This window comes from Phalacrocorax aristotelis, chromosome 9, assembly GCF_949628215.1.
Source record: "Phalacrocorax aristotelis chromosome 9, bGulAri2.1, whole genome shotgun sequence".
NCBI classification, from domain to species: domain Eukaryota; kingdom Metazoa; phylum Chordata; class Aves; order Suliformes; family Phalacrocoracidae; genus Phalacrocorax; species Phalacrocorax aristotelis.
In genome coordinates, this window is record NC_134284.1 from 20189166 (window position 1) to 20208448 (window position 19283).

At 41.0% G+C, this 19283-nt stretch overlaps 1 protein-coding gene across 1 annotated transcript in view; it reads right to left on the bottom strand.

The window, feature by feature from the left end:
* Positions 1 to 1125: 1125 nt before the first annotated feature.
* FBLN5 (fibulin 5) overlaps positions 1126 to 19283 on the bottom strand; it is a 46604-nt gene continuing 28446 nt past the window's right edge. The window contains exons 5-11 of the mRNA XM_075103734.1: positions 14524 to 14646; positions 11202 to 11318; positions 10116 to 10235; positions 7686 to 7808; positions 7017 to 7143; positions 3962 to 4157; positions 1126 to 1979 (exon numbers count right to left, since the gene is read on the bottom strand). Of these exons, the coding sequence (XP_074959835.1) occupies positions 1818 to 1979; positions 3962 to 4157; positions 7017 to 7143; positions 7686 to 7808; positions 10116 to 10235; positions 11202 to 11318; positions 14524 to 14646 (968 nt within the window). The 3' untranslated portion in view covers positions 1126 to 1817. The remainder of the gene's footprint in view (positions 1980 to 3961; positions 4158 to 7016; positions 7144 to 7685; positions 7809 to 10115; positions 10236 to 11201; positions 11319 to 14523; positions 14647 to 19283) is intronic.

The window sequence follows — 19283 nt, forward strand, 5'->3', positions numbered from 1 at the left end:
CAATTTTAATCTTCATAAACTTCATTTCCCAGGTAGCATTAAGTACTTCCAGTCCTCAAAAAGATGAAGCAAAGGTTTTCTTTCCTGCCCTAGTGATGCTGGAAAGCAAATGAGCCAATAAGGAGAAAGCAGGGGGAAGAAGCAAAAGAGCTTGCTTCAGAGAAATTTAAGAACAAGGCACATGAACCCTCACCCCTACTAAAATAAAAGACCAAACTGCCAGTGGCTTCAACAAGGTAAGCATTACACCTCCAAACAATACAATTATTTTTATGTTTTTCAAACTCCTCAACATATATATAGCTTTAGCTTAGCACTGTGAGGCCTCAGCTGGAATACTTTTCACAGTTTTGGGCACTGCACTTCAAGAAAGATGTGAACCAACTGGAGAGAATCCAGACAAGAGCAACAAGAATGATCAAAGGTCCAGAAAATGTGATGTATGAGGAAAGACCAAAAGAATTGGGTTTGTTTAGACTAGAGAGAAACAGTCTGAGGGGAGACATGACAACAGCTTTCAGACATGTTAAAGACTGCTGCAAAGGGGAAGATAAACTGTTCTCTATTTCTACTGGAAGTAGGCTGAAAAGCAATGGATTTAAATTACAACAGCGGAGATTCAGATTAGCCTTTAGGAGAAACTTTCTGTTGGTTACAGCAGTTATACCTGAGAAGACATTGCCTATGGAAACTGTGGGATCCCATTGTCTGAGGTCTGGGTACTGGTGTAGTGGGGTCTGCTTTGTGGCAGAGGCATGAACAATAAGACCAGAACGAGTCCTTTTCAGCTTGTTTCCCCAATGTTAGGGACGTAGGAGAGAGACTGCATGTGAACAGAACAATTCATTTTCACTGAGAAATTTGGACAGGTCTGAGCTGAGTGGTCCTTGAACAGATTAGCTGCAGCCTTAACTACAGTTAGTATCACTACCTTATAACCACTGAAAACTGTTTGCAACTACCACACTCAGGAAAACAGCGAAAAATAAAGTTCTGCTTCTCATATGCTCTGATGTCCCTGGACACTATTCTGGCAGTGGAGGCCTGTGTCAGAGTCTGGGTGTACATAAGCATAACACCCTAAACTTTGTAAAACATATCAACCAGTGATAGATTTCTATGAACTCTGTTATATAGAAAGATTTAATACAGGAAGGAACCCAAACATGTGACATTTCTTTAGAAAGTAGAAGATTACATAGCACAACATATAGTTTGGAATGAATTTGCAATGAATTTTAACTATAAAGTAGAATCAAAGAAAAAACAGGTGAAACTAAGACAAATGCAGGGTGAATTGAAACAAAGTGCCTGACTGATAATTCCAGAGTTAATTGGGAATGTAAGTTAGCACTTCTGAGATCCCTTGTTTCAGTAGGTGGCTTTTTGTTTCTGCTTCTGCGTGTTTGTCTGCTTTCCATTTATAATTAAAAAAAAAGGCAAGATTGCAAAAGCCAGCTTTTTCCTCAGTTTCTTTGGTGCTTTTTGCTAAGCAGCCTTGGAGCTACAAAGGTTCACAGTCTTTCAAACATAGACTCATACCCTAGAAGTGTTTACAAGGGAAGGAATAGTCCTTAAAATATATGACCACATAGAGAATCATATGGGATCTGCTGACGATACATCTTCAGATGTCTGCATCCTGGTAGGGACTGTGCATGAAGAGGCCTCCCTCCTCAGATGGGCATAGGTCACCGGGTCTGTGGAAATACTGGTTTGGTTTAGAGCTGCTATACGTACTGGCTTCTGAGGAGAGAGTTCTGCAGAGGAGGAACCGTCTCTTTTATTTTAATGTTTCCAGGGCACAAACTCAAGGTTTAGAAGGAGTACTGTGATACGTATATCCTCAGCCGGATGACAGAGCTTCCCCTGAAGTTGATGACGGTGTTAACAGTGATCATTTCCAAGTCCAACTGAATAGTACGGGGCCCCTTCACGGGACGGGTCATCACCAGAGTAGCGCTGATCGGTCCCGTTTGCTGTGCACAAAACAAGAGGAAACAGGTGAGATTTGAAAAAATGGCTCTTGAAAACTATCATCTCAGGTGAGAGTGCATTATGCCATTGTCTTTGAGCAGCCAAAATTGCACTTTCTGCTGCACTGTTAGAAGCTACTGCAGTTCATGGGAGAGAGTGCTTCATTTCAGCATTTGGCTCCATTTCAGTGTATGAACTGTCACCTTCTAAAGTTTGTAAAGCCTTTGGGAGCCCTGCTCATAAAAGGAGCTATTGAATATAGAAATTTGCTATTGTCCAAATGGAGAAGGGTGAAAACATGGATTTAGGGTATGCACAAGCAGTGACAGCTTTTTAACATTTTTTTTCTGTGTGTGTGAGATATTATTTTCTTTGATGTAAACAGCACTGTTACTTTGAAGCAGTGAACACCAAGAAGGGGTTATGTTAACAAAGCTTGGAGAACAGCTGTTTGTAAGTGAACAGGATCAGTATTTGATGCATAATTATATATGTTAATGTTGCAAGACCTTACCCTCTGAAGAGAATTTTGAATCTGTGAAGACACCTCAGAAAAACCTGTCTTTGAGTAAGTGGAAGCAGACCTTTGAAATATCTGGCCAGAACAGTGGATTATGAGCAGTTAAAAATCAGAGCTGCTGACTTTAAAACCAAGTGCAATTTGTTTCCCAGCAGAAACGCAAAGCCGGACCTGTTTTACCACAAAACGGCCCTTTGCATTACCTCTGCTCAGAGAAGCCTGGCAAAGCTGCGAGGAGCGCCCCGCGGCCCCGCTGCCCCCCAGCGCCCCTTCCCTCCACCTGCCGTGCTCCTGCTTCCTGCAGGAAGGAACAGGCACCACCTGCCACCTGCCAGCCCAACGCGGGGATGAGGCTGCTGCCAGTGGAGGGAAAAGGACAGCTTGTGCGAGTGGAGTCGTGTTTGTGACAAGGGAATGGGGGTGTGAGAGATAAAGAAAAGAAAACTGGCAGACTTAAGCAAGGATGCTGGCCGCTGGAGCCTTAGAGTCTGGTGGATCAGCCGAGAATGAGGGGAAAATGTTGGTGGGATCAGTAATGACTTTGCAACAGGAAAGCTCTTGCAAGATACAAATGATCATTCTTGGTCCACTTGTCATTTTGGAATTTTGAAACATTTTATTTTTTTTTTAACAGTGAGAACCTGAGGTTCTCGGGAGGAATGCGTATTGGAATCTACCAAAGCCCATCACGCTACTGGTTTCTGTGAGGAAGTGTGGGAACCGTCAATAGCCACTGAACATCACTTAAGGTGAATATCAAAGCCAGGTTTTGCCTAGGGTTAAAAATCAACCTTCTGAATGCCACCATCACTGGTGGCTGTGCCTCATTCTCTGCAGACACTTCCCACCACCCCTGTGTGTCAGAGGTGCCATGAAGGTGACTGGGGAACAGAGATGTCTTCTGAGGAAAATTCAGATTAAAAAAAAAAAGTAGTTGCATTTTCTCTAACAGTAACAACATAAAATGTGTGCTCAGTGAAAAAAAAACCATAACAAATGAAAGCAAAGAACCCAGAAAGTCAATTCATGGGATAAAGGGGAGGTGTGGGGGGGTGCTTACTTTTTTTGGTTTTGGGGTTTTTCAGTTTCCAATGAAGAGTTTAATAAAACAAATGAGAAACATCAACTCTTTTAGTGATGATTACTGATTATCCGTCAAATAAAAAAGGGTTTGGCACAATAGTTTCTCTTGAGCGTGGGAGTCTGAGCTATTCGTAGGCATGGGTACAGCCCTGGACTTTCCTGAACCTGGTTAAACAAGCGTGTTTGCTTTGGGTAGGTTACCTGCCTGAAAGAGCCAGCAGCCCCTGCAGAACAGAACACTACTCTGCATGTCTGCATGTAAAAATGCCTTGTACTGAAGGTTTAAATGATATTCATTAAAAAACCGACTTCTGCTATCAGAAGGATATTCAGCTAACGAGAAGATATTCCATGTTTTCTCTCAGTGAGCACCAGACTTACCCGCATGTAGAATTCCCTGCCCTCATTCCCTGATTTGATTTGGAAGATGTAATATGCTCCAGGGTAGCGAGTTGTTGCTTGCATCTGAAAAATGTCAGAAGGCACAGACCGTCCGGACACCATATCCATCACTCTGTACAAGATGGTGAATGGCTGATCTCTGCAACCGGCATTTTCAGCTGGGCACATGCAGCGGCTAATTGTCAGAGAGAGGATTGTCAGGGGTTACAAACTGCTGTAATATTTGATTCATTATATGCAAATACAGTTGCATAAATAAATAGATAAATAATGTTGTCGATCAGCTAAAAGAATCAATGACATTTGTAATGAATTTTCTCATTTTTAGTACTCTGTGTTGCTATTCTAGCCTACCTATATCCCTGCCTTCTTTTTCTTGCCTTCTAGGCCAAAATATCTTGGAATCCTTTGTCTCCTTAGATCACTCAAAAACCTGTACTTTCTTTAAAGCAGTGCTACAGGTGTAGAATACCCAGTACATGTTTGTTCTGACAGTAATTTAAACTGAACTGTCCCCAAAATAATGGTAACTATTGGATCATTTCACTGGTGGTGCTACATAAATGTTGTATTCTTTGTTTAACGATCTTTTATATACTACATTAAAATAGACAGTGAGACATCCTGGATCAAACCAAAGCTGTAGCATCAAATGCAGAGCCTTAAGGAAGAGCAGGACAGCAAGCCAAGCATCCGACAGTTCTACCCACAGCCTCCAATTGTTTGTGACTCAGGAAAGTCTTGAAACAAAGATGTCTTCTGTATATTCATCAACCCTTAATGCATTTCTTATCCACCAGCTTGTCCAGCTTCCCTTTACACCCACATGAATGTTTGGCATCCACAGCCCCTGCAGCCAGAAGCTCCACAGCCCCCTTCACCTCTCTCTGCACTGCCCCTTGCTGACTTCGTCTGAGGCTCACAGCTCTTCTATTGAAAGGAGAGTGGCCAGTCAATCCCTCCTCATCCTCCTCACGCAACTCAGGGTTTCATATGTGAACCTGTTCATGGCTGAAGAGTTCTAACTTAGTTGTTTCACACAAGGAAGCTATTCCATACTTTTGATCATCCTCATTGCTCTTTGTGAACCTTTCTCCAGTTATATTTCTTTTGAAAGGAGGGGAAGGAACCGCACAGTCTTGAAGATATGGGTATACAATGGCATGTGCTCTAAGGATATTCTCCACATATCAACACCTCAAATTCAGATTGCTTTTCTGACCTCTAATGAGTACTACAGACCATGGAACTATCTATAGCAACCCTCAAATCTCAGTTTGGACAGATAATGATCAGATCAATGCCCTTTATTTAATTTGTGAATTTGGGATTGTCTTTTTCCTTTACATTCATCTAAACTGAATTTCATCAGTCATTTTTATTGCACGGTCATTGAGGCTCCTTCTGCAATTCTTTTCTGCCCACCCTTTTCTCTACTGTCCTCAGATACTGCTGCAGACTTTGCCCATCTCATGGTTTATCCTCTTCCCCAGGTTGCTACACATGTCGGACAAAGTAGATCCAGCTCAGACCTCTGCAGAACTTTACTGTGAAAGTTGAAAATTTAATAACATACTCTATTTATTTTTTATCTTTCAACCTCTTATTCTTCTGCACCAGGGACTTCTCTCTTATGGCTGCTTAATTTCAATAATAACCCTATGTGAGGTTCTTTTCAGAAGCCTTTGGAAACCCAGACAGCCCATGTGCCCTAGCCACATGCTGCTGATTTCGTCAGAGAACTCTAACAAAGTTGTGAGGCAGGATGTCCCTTTACAAAAGCCATGTTGGAGAACTTCCTGGAAGAGTTGGGTCTTTTTGCCTATTTTTTCTATAACCTCCATTACTGACACGAATTTCAGACAGTTCATCTGGCACATCCCCCATAAAAAGGCTCCTGGCATTACAAACACCCAATTCGTTCCACAGGAAACACAGATGCAAGGAATTCACTTGGCTTTTATACTGACCACTTCTAGACATATGCCACAAATTAAATGCAGTCACATCTAGACGGAAGCCAAAGCCACCAAACACAAAGCTCAGAGATCAAGAGCTCTGGTGCAAGCTGATCTGCAAGGACTCTATGTTGGGCTCTGGGGAGTTTAGATACAGACGCTTCATATATTTCAAATTCCAGTTTAAGACTCGACCACCTCTGAAGGTAGGTAAACCCAGAACTGGACAAACAGAATGTGTCCACTCCTCAGCTGCCATAGTTCAGAAAGCATTGTAAAGACATGAATAAATTATAATGGAAAGAAGCTGATTCTTCATCTCTTGCCTTCCTGTAAAATACATTAGGCTACCAAGCAACCCCAAATAACTGGGTTTAGTGCAAACACTATGGGTGAAATACTTTGTGCTGCAGTATATAGAGATCTGTCTGGAGCTGAAATATTTTGAGCCCCAGGCAAATAACCTACAAAAATGTAGAAGAAACAGGTAATTTTTAGAAATGTGGGATTTATTTTTTCGCTTGCTCAAATAATTTCAAATTTAGGCAGTTACAGTGCTAACAGCCCCATCCAGACATACCCAATTTCTGGACAAGACAAATCAGTCTGTGGACTTTTCAGAACTTTTAACCTGTAAGCAGTAGGAAACTTCTTATATCCTGCTATGACTATCATCTAATATTTCAAAGTACGTCCCAGACATAAGCTAGTTAATATTTATGGGAAATACTCATAAACAGGTTGCGTTTGAGCATATATGAAGTCAGTTAGTAATGTAAGTAAATGTCTCTTATGACATTACAAACCTTGCTGTTTTCTCTACTCACTAAGTGTTTTTCCAGTCTAACTTCCCACACATCTGAGTATCATATCATATCCCACCCGGTGACCTGGTAAGGAATTGCAATTTATTATTTTTATAAAGCTTACCAATGGTAAATGCAGCAACAGCATGTATGCATAGCTCTCTAGACACACTGCACGGCTGTGTTGTAAAAATGCAGCTTATTTCATTCATTCTAGATACACTTCACATGGATAGAATTGGCTTTTGTGGCTGTGGGTATGTTACTCACTTCTCATTAATCTGGATATAAGGATCCTCGCATCTTACTGGGTCTAAACATTTATATTCTCCTGGGATATTGAAACACGTTTGCTGCAGAGTGCAGGTGAAGTTTCTGGTTTCACATTCATTGATATCTAAAACACAAGAAAGAAGAGAAAGTCTAAAGCAGAGAAATATGTGCAAGACACCACTCTTGCAAACCAGTCTCCATCTAAAGGAATTGCCCCAAAATTCATAACACTTGCATCATGAGAAGCAGCCTTTTGATAACTGGCCCCTCATTTAAGATCAGTTTTTACTCCATGCATTTCTACTTACTGGAGCATTCCCATATGCTAAGTGCTGCAAAAATAGAAAAGAAACTGGCTGCTCAAGGTCTCTGACCTTAAAAAATGGGAAAACTAGAGAGACATGTGCAGCATAGAGGAGAGCTTCTGAGGGCTTTCCTGTGTTGCTGTTTCCTAATCAGTAAAGTCTTGCTTAAACCAACACAGCAATAGACCTCAGTGGGCCTATTCATGTGATGACATTCTTACCAGAATTACATAATTGTCCCCTACAAGTATTTCACTGTGCAATGCCAAGACCAAGGATCTTGATCCTTGAAAACCCTTTCCAGACACAGGACCTATTTCCTGGTCCCCTTGGGTTTTAATCAGCACAGGAATGTTCTTACCTTGGCAGCTTCTGCTATCATCAAGCAAGTTATAGCCCGAAGGACAGGTACAGTAGTAAGAACCAGGTGCATTCACACATTCATGCTGGCAGAGGAACTCTGAGAAGCTGCATTCGTCCATGTCTGCATTGGTAAAACAAAGTTTAGTGTCTTTGGCTTTACAGTCAAAAGAGCAGTCCCACAGGCCATCCAGACTACGTGCCCATCAACCCAGCTGGAGGTTGGCACCCTCCAGCTCCCTAGAGCTCTGCAGCAACCTGGCAAAATGCTATACAACAAGTTCTTGGTTAAACATTTTTCTCCTAGGGAAACCAAAGCTACTGCTGAACACAATGCATGGGATTTATTTATTTATTTTTCTTTTTTAATACCTGTCACCAGTTGGCCGTGTTTTCAGTTCTGTTTTACGTCAGAGATAGAGCTACTCCAACAAAAAAGCTGCAACTGTAATTTGAAAGGAGAGACTTGGCAGTAGTTTTCTTTTCTTTTTTATTTTTTCTCTTTTCTGGAGAGCAAACTTCCCTTTCCCAGGGCCACATGGGTCCCAGCAGAACTCCAGCAGCCAGCCCTGGCTGTTTTATGTTTCTTAGCCTCTAGCCAGTTACTTCCAAGACATTCCAGCGAGACTACAGAGCTCATCCCAGCTTGGGTCAGACCTATTGGAAGACCCGGCCATTTACCAGATACCTAGGAAGCTAAGCAGTCTGTCAAATCTCTGACTGAAAGCACAAATTGCACTCTTTTCCCCTTGCACTCATGAGTTGACCAGTCATATTCTGCAGAGCTGTGCTCAAGCGAGAAAGACGAACTTCAGAGCTGTGCATAGAGGCATGGTTGGCAGAGGGGAAAGCACATGCAAAGGCGCTAGACTGAAGAAGGCTGCAGTTAATAATTTCCTTATTTCCCAGTTCAGGGGAAGAAAGAAACAAAGGCCAGAGCCCCAGCCAGGAACTCCCAAGTTCTTATTCCCAGCTCTGACATGTTGACTCTCCCAGGCAAATCACTTTTACTCTTCAGACTGAACTTCCCTTTCTTCTAAATTTGGCTCAGTCCACTTTGGTGGCTTTATAGCTGCAACCACATTACCAAAAGGGAGATGAAAGGAACTCTACACCTATTCTACACCTTCTAGGCCATGGACTAATACAGCGGCTGTTGAAGTACATCTGGATCCTTGGTGTCTCACAGGAGTGTCCTCCTAACCAGGCATTCCATTTGCAAGCCTCAGCAATGTCTAGTGATTGCTTGTGAAGTGAAAGAAGCTCATCCAGAGAAATTTTACCTGCTTCGACAAGCGTTTTCTTACACAGATTTGTCAGGAAAAGGTTTTCTGCTCTAAATCTGGGTGGTGGAAAGTCCCTTTTGCTGGCTTGACTCTCAGACACGAATGAGGCTCAAGCACCACCCTTCCTGTCACCATTTTTCACTAGCAATGTTTATGTGACATTTCATTGAACTGAACTGGTTCAGTCTCCCAGCTAGCTCACAAGCACATAAAAAGATGCAGGAGTCTAACTTAGAAGCAGAAACTCCATTAGAAAGTAGAAAACTTAAGTTAGGTGTTGCAGCTCTAAATGTTAATTGCATAAGACCCTTTATAGATTTAAGTCTTTGTTCTTTCCTGTATAATGAGGAGGTTTGCAGGGAAGAACAGCTTTGGAAACACTGATCTATACACATACTGCATATCACATGTCTTCTCTCTCAGAAACAGCATGTTACATCTGTTCACTGTAAATTATAAACCAAGTATTTTCCAGGGTGTTTTTCCTCTCAAGAAATATTGGCGGGATTCTCTAATTTTATCAGGCTGTGGGAACATTAAGCACAGAAATAAGTTTCGCCTTCAATTAAAATAAAGCAATAAAATAAAAACAAAAATGAGAGCAAAAAATACGGTGACATAAGCACAGTTTCTTCTGCTATGTGCTGAACAGATTAGCAATAGCTGTACTAAGAAATCCAATATTTTTTCTGAAGTGTAGCTGGAGCCATACACAGGAAACTGGGGAAGTTTTCAGGCAGAAGTGTGCAGTCATAAGAGCAAGAGGAAAACATGCATTCAACAGACAAATGGAAAAGTGCTTTATATAAAGGTATTTCTTTAATCATGGAAGAATGTTCCAGGACTATCCTTCCTTTACTTGCTCTAATAAAGCTTCCAGTTCAGCATTACAAAGCATTTTCTTATGTTTTGCTGTTATCTTGGAGCTATTTCTTTAAAACAATTTGCAGCCCTCCTCCATTGTCCTTTTCTGGGTATGTGCTGTGTGCTTTAACTGGAAAGATCATATGAATTGCAGCTATCCTGCTGCTAACCATGGACCAAGGCAAAAATCTTTTAAAAAGCATGTACAAAACAATACACTGGAAAAAGAAAACTTAATAGAATTAAAGAGACCAAAACAATAAATAACTAAAGACAGTTACCACTGCAGTTAACTCCATCAGCTTCCAGTTCATAGCCAGGTTCACAGCGGCAGAGAAAAGAGCCGTAGGTATTGACACAGGTCTGAGTGCAAGGGTTTTCACTTGTACATTCATTCACATCTATGGGAAAACAATGCCCAATGCATCAGTGACTTCTCCCCAAACTCTATTTTCAGTTCATTACTGTAAAGCATTTCAAAGAGATTAGCTGTACAGTCAGAATGATTTGTTCTGAAAAAATATAACCAAGTCAGTATTGTTTATTGGGATTCAGACTGATGCCTGGAAATAGCATGTTGGAAACACAACATAGGTGAAATGAAGCATCTTGGGAATGTCTTCAATCAAAAAAGTAACATGGAAGATGGGGATGAAATATTTATTGCAAATGCTTCTGTCTTTATCCTGCAATTTTAAAACCATTGAACTGATTTTGACAGACCTGAGACAAAATGCAGCAGGATATTCCTGAGGAAGATAATGCAATGAGGAACGGTCCTCATGAAAGCCTATGGCTAAGACAAAACCAATTTCTTTTTCCCTTCTAGGACATTAGGAGCTTCTGGACATCATTAGCACAGACCATTTCCTCTGGCATGTGGAAAGATGCTCCCTGCTTAGCTAGGGAGAGGTTTTATGAAGAGGTTGTGTTGACTTTGATTGAGGTAGCACATCACAGCAAAAGGTGGTCTTATGCTCAGGACCCTAGTTTGGAAATTGGAAGACTCAGATCTAATTCACTTATCTGACAGTTTTCCTGTCTTAGGTGAGTCACACAGCCTCATATTTAAAAGTGCCTATACTCTTGGTAACTTCAGTGAATCGGGTAACCCTAAATTTTAGGGGGCTTGAGCCTCTGTTCATATTTCTCCTGATACACTGGTCATGTTGCACCTGTACCCCTCCGAGGTACTGCGAAACTACAGAAATATCTCAGGTTGACAAACCTATGAACATTTTCAAAAGCTTGGGAAGTTTAGTTTCAGAAGTTAGGAAGGTTACTTGTATCCTAAAAACTAAGCAAGTTTTGAGGGTGTTGCTGTGTTGGGACTACCGACTTCAGTCATGGTTTACCATACACAGTACCTTGGCATGATCTTCCATCGTCATTAAGGGTAAAGCCTGGGTTGCACGTACAGGAGTAGGAACCGGGCACATTGGCACACAGCTGCTGGCAGTAGCCGTAGCGACATTCATCTATGTCTATAGGTGGGAAAGACGAAAAGAAGAGTGGTCTGCATTTTCACATGCAGGCACAAAGCAGCAAACACACTGAGTCAACGGTACCAACAACACAGAAAGAACCCAGCATACTGGTTACAGATATAACAGCCAAACTTTCAGGTGTTCAGACCCAGAGTTATAGTTAAAATACATCTCTACCCAGAAGAACGTAGTAATGTGTTTTTATTCACAACTGAAATCTGTCAGTATATCCTATGAACTGTTTGTCATTGCTGTAATCTTCAGCTTAATGTGATGTCATCGGGAAGCCCATAGTCAGTCCCTTTAAGCAGCTATCTCGAAGCACACCTGATAGCTGGCATAGCCTGTCAGCACAAGCACAGCCAATGTCATAGCAAAGTTTTTTACCTCCACATATACCAAAACTAGTCCCTAGAAAAGCAGTAAGAATTTTTTACTAAATATTTCTATTTTTAGAAAGGATATTCTTTAAAGACTTTTTTCCGAACAGTCACATTCACATTTTATATGAATTTTTGACTGACAAGTTATAGACTCTAAAATGTAAACAGTAAATTTAATGCCAAAATAGCAGTTTGGGCTGAATTGCAACATTAGCAATACATGTAACTGACTGTTATAAGCACAAGAAAATGCTGTAAGATACGTACGATGGTAGGTGCTAGATGAATTTTGCCCCTGGACTAAGAACTGGAATGAAACACCTGGAGTAGTTGTCATTTCCAAGGCTTGCATTTCCTTTGGTATCAACTGGCTTTTGATTTACAGAGATTTTTTTAATGGCTACTCTCAAAATGTTGAAGTTAAGTTTGTGCGTAGTATCTCCAGTCAGTTTGCCAGAAGGGGCAAAGCAGGAAGGCATGGTTTTTGGTGAAATGACCCCCACCATAGGTTTCAACGCACGTGAAAATCAAAATAATGGTATTCTCCCTATGGTTCACACGTATACATATATATATATGGATGAATTCCAGCAGTTCATTATTTGTTAGCTAAATTGACTGCTTCCTGTTTTAGTGTTAAATATTAAGAATGTGTTGAGAAACTGAATGCTTGAATAACTTCAACATTTACATCATGTGGTAATACCATAAAAACAACAATGTTGTGAATTTGTTGTATAAGTAGCTACATCCTGCAATTCAAGTTTATATTGTTGGCCTCATTGGGGCAGTTTTGCCATAGAAAGTCTCAGGAAACCATTCTGAAAATGTCAAAAGTCTTGGAAAGACTCTCTCTATGTAAAATAACAAGGTCACCGACGCTCAATTTTACCCTTACTAGCCTTTTTCCCCACTGCATTCTAAACAGCAAGATAACCTAAAGGCCAGCATCAGCTATGGTATGTACACCAGCAGTAGGCTTGGCCCAAATCCTGCAAAGAGTGACATGGGTTTTAAGTAAATTAATACCTCATTTCACTGACACAATACATTACTTTAAATACATGCTTTGGCTTTTGCAGGACTGTTACCACAAGAGTGCTACTTTTTGAGGATAAGGACTTTTACAGGGCTGCTTCTTGTGAGTGGGTTGTGTGGATACTCCTGTACTGGCTCTTCCTCTATAAACTTTACTGGGATAATTTCGACAGATAGAAGTGTAGCTTTTTGTAACTGTGGTTTAACTAAGAGTGCACCAAAAAAACTTGTCTCTAAAACCCAGTCCAGCCCTCTGATTACAGTATATGGTCTTTTATTGCTTTATGTCTGCAAAAATCACTCCTCCAAGGCCAATGGAAAGTATGGAAAACAGACATTTTTTGACACTTAGGGAAAAACATAGCAACTCTAAACACAATTTTCTTTTAGCTCTTTGCATTGCCTTGTAATAATCCACCCCATGATTACTTAAAGTGGGATGTTATTGCCTATTTTAAATAGCATAAGCAGATACTTGAATCAGTTCAGCGATGCAGCCCTTTCAGATCTCTGGTATAACCATCAAGCAGTAAAGTACTTTAGATCGATTTCCAAATCCTGAATGCTGCACACAACCCTTTTGCTTGAGCTGTAACTGGGAGAAATTAATGGGTAACAAAACAAGTGATGCAGGGCATCACTTGCCCTCCCTCATCCCCAGCCTATCACATATGACTGCACAACCACCAGCACAAGGTTTTTTTGCCCAAGAGAAGAGGAATTATGAGAGATTAAGGAGCAGGGGGCTTGGAGACTTCATATCCTAGGGGAACTACAAGACAGTGACTCCCCAAAGCAGCTATGGCTGCATAGACCCCAGCTTGAGCAAGGCTCAGCTCTGTTCCTGCCAGGTGACTTACACAGCAGCTGTTTACAGTAGTTAAGAAAGCAGCTGTGAGTCAGTCTTTCACTGGAATTGGTACTTGGGAGGAGAAAGTTGGAAAATAACTAGAGAGGCTCCAGGGATGAATGGGCAGGGAAAGCCCGTTCTCCTTCCAGAGGAGGTGTTGTGACAGGACAGCCCAGCTCCGCGGAGCTGGCAGGCAAACAGCCTGCGCCAAGGGGAAAAAAAGAATAATAAGCATACTTAAAAAAAAAAAGTTGTATCCTATCTCCTAGGTCCCATCTGTGTATCTAAAATTAACATCTACTTCATTATCCCATGAGCATGTCAAGTGAGGGGAATGGGCTGCAGGAGAGGGGAGCTAGAAGGTTTTCCCATGCTGTTTGTTGAGCGACCTTTTTTTCAACAGGGCTGAGCTAAAAGGATGAACATTGCTGCAAGGAAAATAATAAAATTGAAATAAAACTGCTTGGAAGCTACTGAAACAGCACCCACTTCAGAGGTAATTTTTTTCTCACACCCAAGCTAAAGTGTTGGTTGAATCTAGGGATTTACCATCCTGTTTCTTGGTGTCAAATACTGATCCCATTGGGTCCACACTGCCATGGTGTGGAAAGGACAGGTCTGTTTGGGAATAAATCTTTTTGTATACATGCCTGTGATTGATTTTAGATGAAAGGGAATCCTTCAGACTGAGAATATGGAAATCCCACGTGTTACATGGATGCTAATCATATGGCATTTATATCTACATTTTTGTTCTGCGAGAAAGTCTCTCTGCCAAGCGTACTGTTGGCCCTTACAAAGATAGAAGACAGTTTCCACGTAGCTGAAGGTTTAACTGTGTACTTGACAAGGATGCTCAGTGACATTATTTCAGCTATTCACAAGTATGCATACACAGATGCTCAAATGCCGTATTGCACAAGGTTTTTACCTAAACACTGGCCTTCTAACAGCCAGTAGCCTTCAGTGCAGGAGCAGGTATAGCCGCCCTCAGTATTTATGCAGATCTGGGTGGGGTTACACTGGTGAGAATCTGAAGCGCACTCATCCACATCTGCAACGCAGAAAGAGAGCAAGAAAATATTAGAAATGGCAACAACAAAAGATTGTTCACAGGGACTTGCACTGACAACGTATACACTGGCTCCAAAGTGTGGTGGAATAGAAACGATGACCATAACCTGAAGTAGAATTCATAATAATAAATTTCTGAGGGCAGTGAGAACTGAGGGTGCTCATCAAACCTCTCCCTTCTGCAGATGACCCAGTGGCTTCCAGAGCTCCTCAAGAAAGGGATCACATTACCTCGAGCTTTTAATTACTTCCATATTTGCTTTGCCACTGAGCTGCAATTTCTGTGCTACAGGGCAGTGTTCAGCCCTAGGGCAAGGCTGCTAGAAGGGCTATATAACCCCTCTGTGGAGTAAGAGATGAACACAAGTGTGAAAGATGTATAAACACAAATCAGACGTATAAAAAAAATTACTTCCTACCCCCACTGATGCAGATTATCTCATTGTAATTTTTCTGACAGAAGGTTCAACAAAAATCAACCTTTACCTGACAAAAAAAAAAAACAAAAAACCCACCAACAAAAAACTGGCCTGGAATCAATTTCCTGACAATAAAACTCTTTCATTTTGTTTTTACCATCCTTACTGTTTTTAATGTATTTAGGTTTTTATTACAAACCCTTAGGATGTTTTTGTTGTGGGCTATTTTTTTCTTTTTTTCTTTTTTTTTCCTTTTTTTTTTTTTTTTTTTTTGTGAAGGAGGTGAATGCATTCCTACATTTACATAAACCAGGACCCTGGAACCTAACTGATTAAAAATGCCTTCAGAGTCAGAAGTTCAGTTTGAATACCTTCTTGCTCAATCTTTTCCCTGATGTTTCTGGCATCAGGTTTGCCCCTAGATGTCGGAAATGGAAATATGAAAAGATAAATTGTGTCATTTTTTCAGCCAAATCAGATTTCTATATTTTATTTATTGATACCTAAACTATTTTTTATCCCAGCATGCTGTGCACTGGCCTTTGCTGAAATACTATATCATCCAAGCAATGCTACTCCCTTGATCCCCCCCTGATTCTTATGAACCCAGACTTTGTTGGGTCATGACTGAAAGTATCTCACAAACACACTGGGCTGGAGCAGGCAGCAGAGGGCAGGAATTACGTTTCAGTATCTGCCCCTGAGGCACCTAGCACAGCCAGTTGGCTGTAAAATAACCAGCAGGCATGAAATAACTGATCCAATCTACCACAGCAGCATATCTAACATATTCAGATATATAAATAAATACATGCATATTAGATATATGTAGAGAATCTACAGTTCGTATCTTGCAAACATCTGTACCAGAGCAATTTATGGTGAGTCAAAGCTGGTAAGATAACAAGAATGGCACAGTTAGAGGTAATTCACTCTGTCAGAAATCAGTTCCCATGTATTTATTGGCCAGGTGAAGGTTGGCAAAATGGTGGGGGAAGTGGGAAAGGGGTAAGATAACAAGTCTAGACTATGTAGGTACATAGACATGTTGTTCAGTTCAGCTATTGCTTCTGCAATTGGGCTAAAAAATCTGGATCCTCCCTTCACACATTGTATTACATATAATTGGTAGCATTTGAACGCAGATTTTATCTAACCATAAATTTAATAAGAATGACATCAACATTTTCTAAATGAAAAAGCTTACTAGTTGTCATGCTTATTGTTTTAGGAGTGGGACCTTGGGATCTGGCCAATTACGCTGTTTCTAGCCTACCCCAAGCTTAAAAAGGAGGTTTTCATTTTCCATGCTCCCTGCTTCCAGTAATATTAGTAGATGAAGCACAGTGGAGACAAAGCGAGGGTCAGGGTCTTACCACCACATATAGTAGCAATACTGTTCAAAGACTATAGATCCTCCACTCTCTGTGGTGCATCTTTCTTGCAGGGGTACAATATGCATCCTTCACCAAAAGCAACAGGTGGCTATGTGATTGGTTTTGTTCCTGAATCATCTTTGTAGTAGTTGCATGAACAGCAGTACAATCTCTCTGGAAAAATAAGGCATTGATCCTCTTTTCTTTGCTATCTACCAAGAATATTTCTTTGCTTACTCCTAGTCTTCACCTTTTGTGGTGGTATTGGAGACATATTTCCATTTGACTGCAAAATTTTTTACAACAGAGCCTATCTGTGGAGTTCCTGCTGTCCCTAGAAAACCCGGTCAACGTGAAGTTGTCTATGCAGAACACCTGGACTCCGCACATTTTACACTGAATAACACCTCCCTGACTTCATTAATGAAGTTTCATGCAACCAACAGGTATAAACAGCTTTACTGGTAGCATCAAATCCTTTTGTTTGGGCCTGAGCGCACACACCCAGTTCTATATTAGATGTCTCTGGCTTTCTCTAAGATTGCCCCTTACCATGATGCACCATTAAACTCTGACAGACCCAGCCAATGCAACCAAATCAATTATTTTTGGCAAGCAGCCTTCTCAGTTCAAGCAGGTAGTATAATCCCAGACTGCCTGCCAGGTGTTATTTACATTATATGGGATCACTAAGTGAATATTTGCACACTGAGAAAAATGACGGTGCAACAATTGGCTAACCATTAGGTATCCTCCTGAAGAATATCAAAGCTGGGAGGCAGAGGGTGCCTTGCCCAGTCCATTTACACAGTGCAGCATACAGTGAGAACTGGTGTGGTTGGTAAAGTCAATAGTAGACACTTGACAGGGAAAGGAAAATAAAAACCCCAAATTATTTCCACTAGGGAGAATAAAATTTTGAGATGTTGTTGATAATGGATTCACTAGACTTAAGTGCCTATAGCAACTATATCAAAACACTCCCAAGGCATTTTTGGTTGAGTGGAAAATTGCAAGCGGAAACAATCTGACAGCTAGTCAATAATGTGTAAATCATTTCTTATTCTGGTTGCACAGCTTATTTCTGTCCCATCCAAACATAAATCTTAAGTGTGTTCATGCCCTGTGAATATCACTTCCAATCTCATTTGTACCACCTCTGCCCTTGTGATGGGTCATACACAAGACTAGAGTAAAACTGTGGTGCTAAATGTACATGATACTAAACTGTCAGTCGTTTTGTAGGCTCAAAGCAGATAAGACAAATTCAGAGAATAAAAAATTGTAAGGACTACTCAATACAAGGATAGAACATGTGGCTAACAAGTCCCTGAGATGCAGTTTTCTGAAGCCTGGAAAAATGCCTTTGACCCAGCATAACTTGTGTTGCAGGTCTTCACCATAGAAAGACATACAGCAATGAGTTGCCTGACCTCCAAAGTAAAGTCGAATCAGCTGGAGAGCAGAAGAGTTACTAAAGTGAAGCAAGCTAGCAAGAAACCCTAGAAACACCACTGCCCCCCATTCAGGGTGTTAATAGATTGTGATATTTGATTATTTCAGCAGCAATACCACAGAAGCATCAGATGGTGTCACCCACCACTGATTTCCAAGGATTGTTTTCATTATACTGCACCTGCTTTTTAGCACCTTTCATCGCCAAGATCCTTAGAAAACATTACTTGCATTCCACAAGCATGTCTAGGTTTTACTCATAGTTAGTGTTATTGAATACCTCTTCTGTGATTTTGGCTGGATTACTCAGTATGTGGCTACAAGAAGAATTGCCATGAGGTGAACTAGGAAGCAGATATAAATTAGACCTGTCCTCGGTAAAAACAAAGGTGCCTAGTAGTTGCTACAAAGGACAAGAAACTAGCATGGTGGCAGTGAGCACACTGTAACTCAGGTGCTGAGAATTTACCCCGTGGGGACTCATCCTTGCCCTTCATCTTCCACTGCCCTGATTTCTATTTGAAAATGTGGATTACAGAATCTCTGCAGTCTGATGTGTTCATAGCCCCAAGCTCTCTAGACCCTGTTGCTTACTAACCAGGGATTTGAAGGGATTTTCCTCTTTCTGAAAAATATATTTCTACTAAAGTTTAAAACTCAGTGCTGGTTCTACAGCACCTCTTCTCTTCTGTTTGCATACCAAGCCTGTCTTCCCTTGCTCCGTGTCGGCTTAAAATCAGGACCTCTCTGTTTAGTATCTAAAACTGTTCAGGGCAGGGCCTGTCCTCTTATATACAGAGCCAGTTCACAATTAGTCCGTTTTCATTTGAAGCCATCCTATCCTAATACATGTGAAACTATACTATGAAACCCTGCAATGTCCAGCATGGTGATAAATACCAGTGCCCCAGGAAATTCAAGACTAAGGAATTAAAGGACTAGCCTGTGACCACTCAACAAGACAGAAGCAAGAACAGGTCACAGACTTTTATGACTTGTAGTCTTTCTGTAGCCCAATACAACCTGCTCCTATTATGTGAACACTTAAAGATACAACTTTTTCAGAAATATTGTGCAGCCTCTACATTGGCAAATGACATCTTAAGTAAAAGATAAACCATCATTCTGAAACAATTTTGTTCTACTCGGAGACCTCAGAGGTATCAAGGGCTCTTTCAACTAAACCCACAATGTTACTGTTCTACCCCACCAATGGTACATTGAACCTCAAAGTTTCCAGTAGTTACTGAAACAGAGAAAAAACTATTGACACAGTCAGCGGCAAATTGAAAGATTTATCTAGCTACCACACCTCTTCTTACCCTTACTGTTGCTGTGGAATTACATATGAAAACAAGAGGATGTTA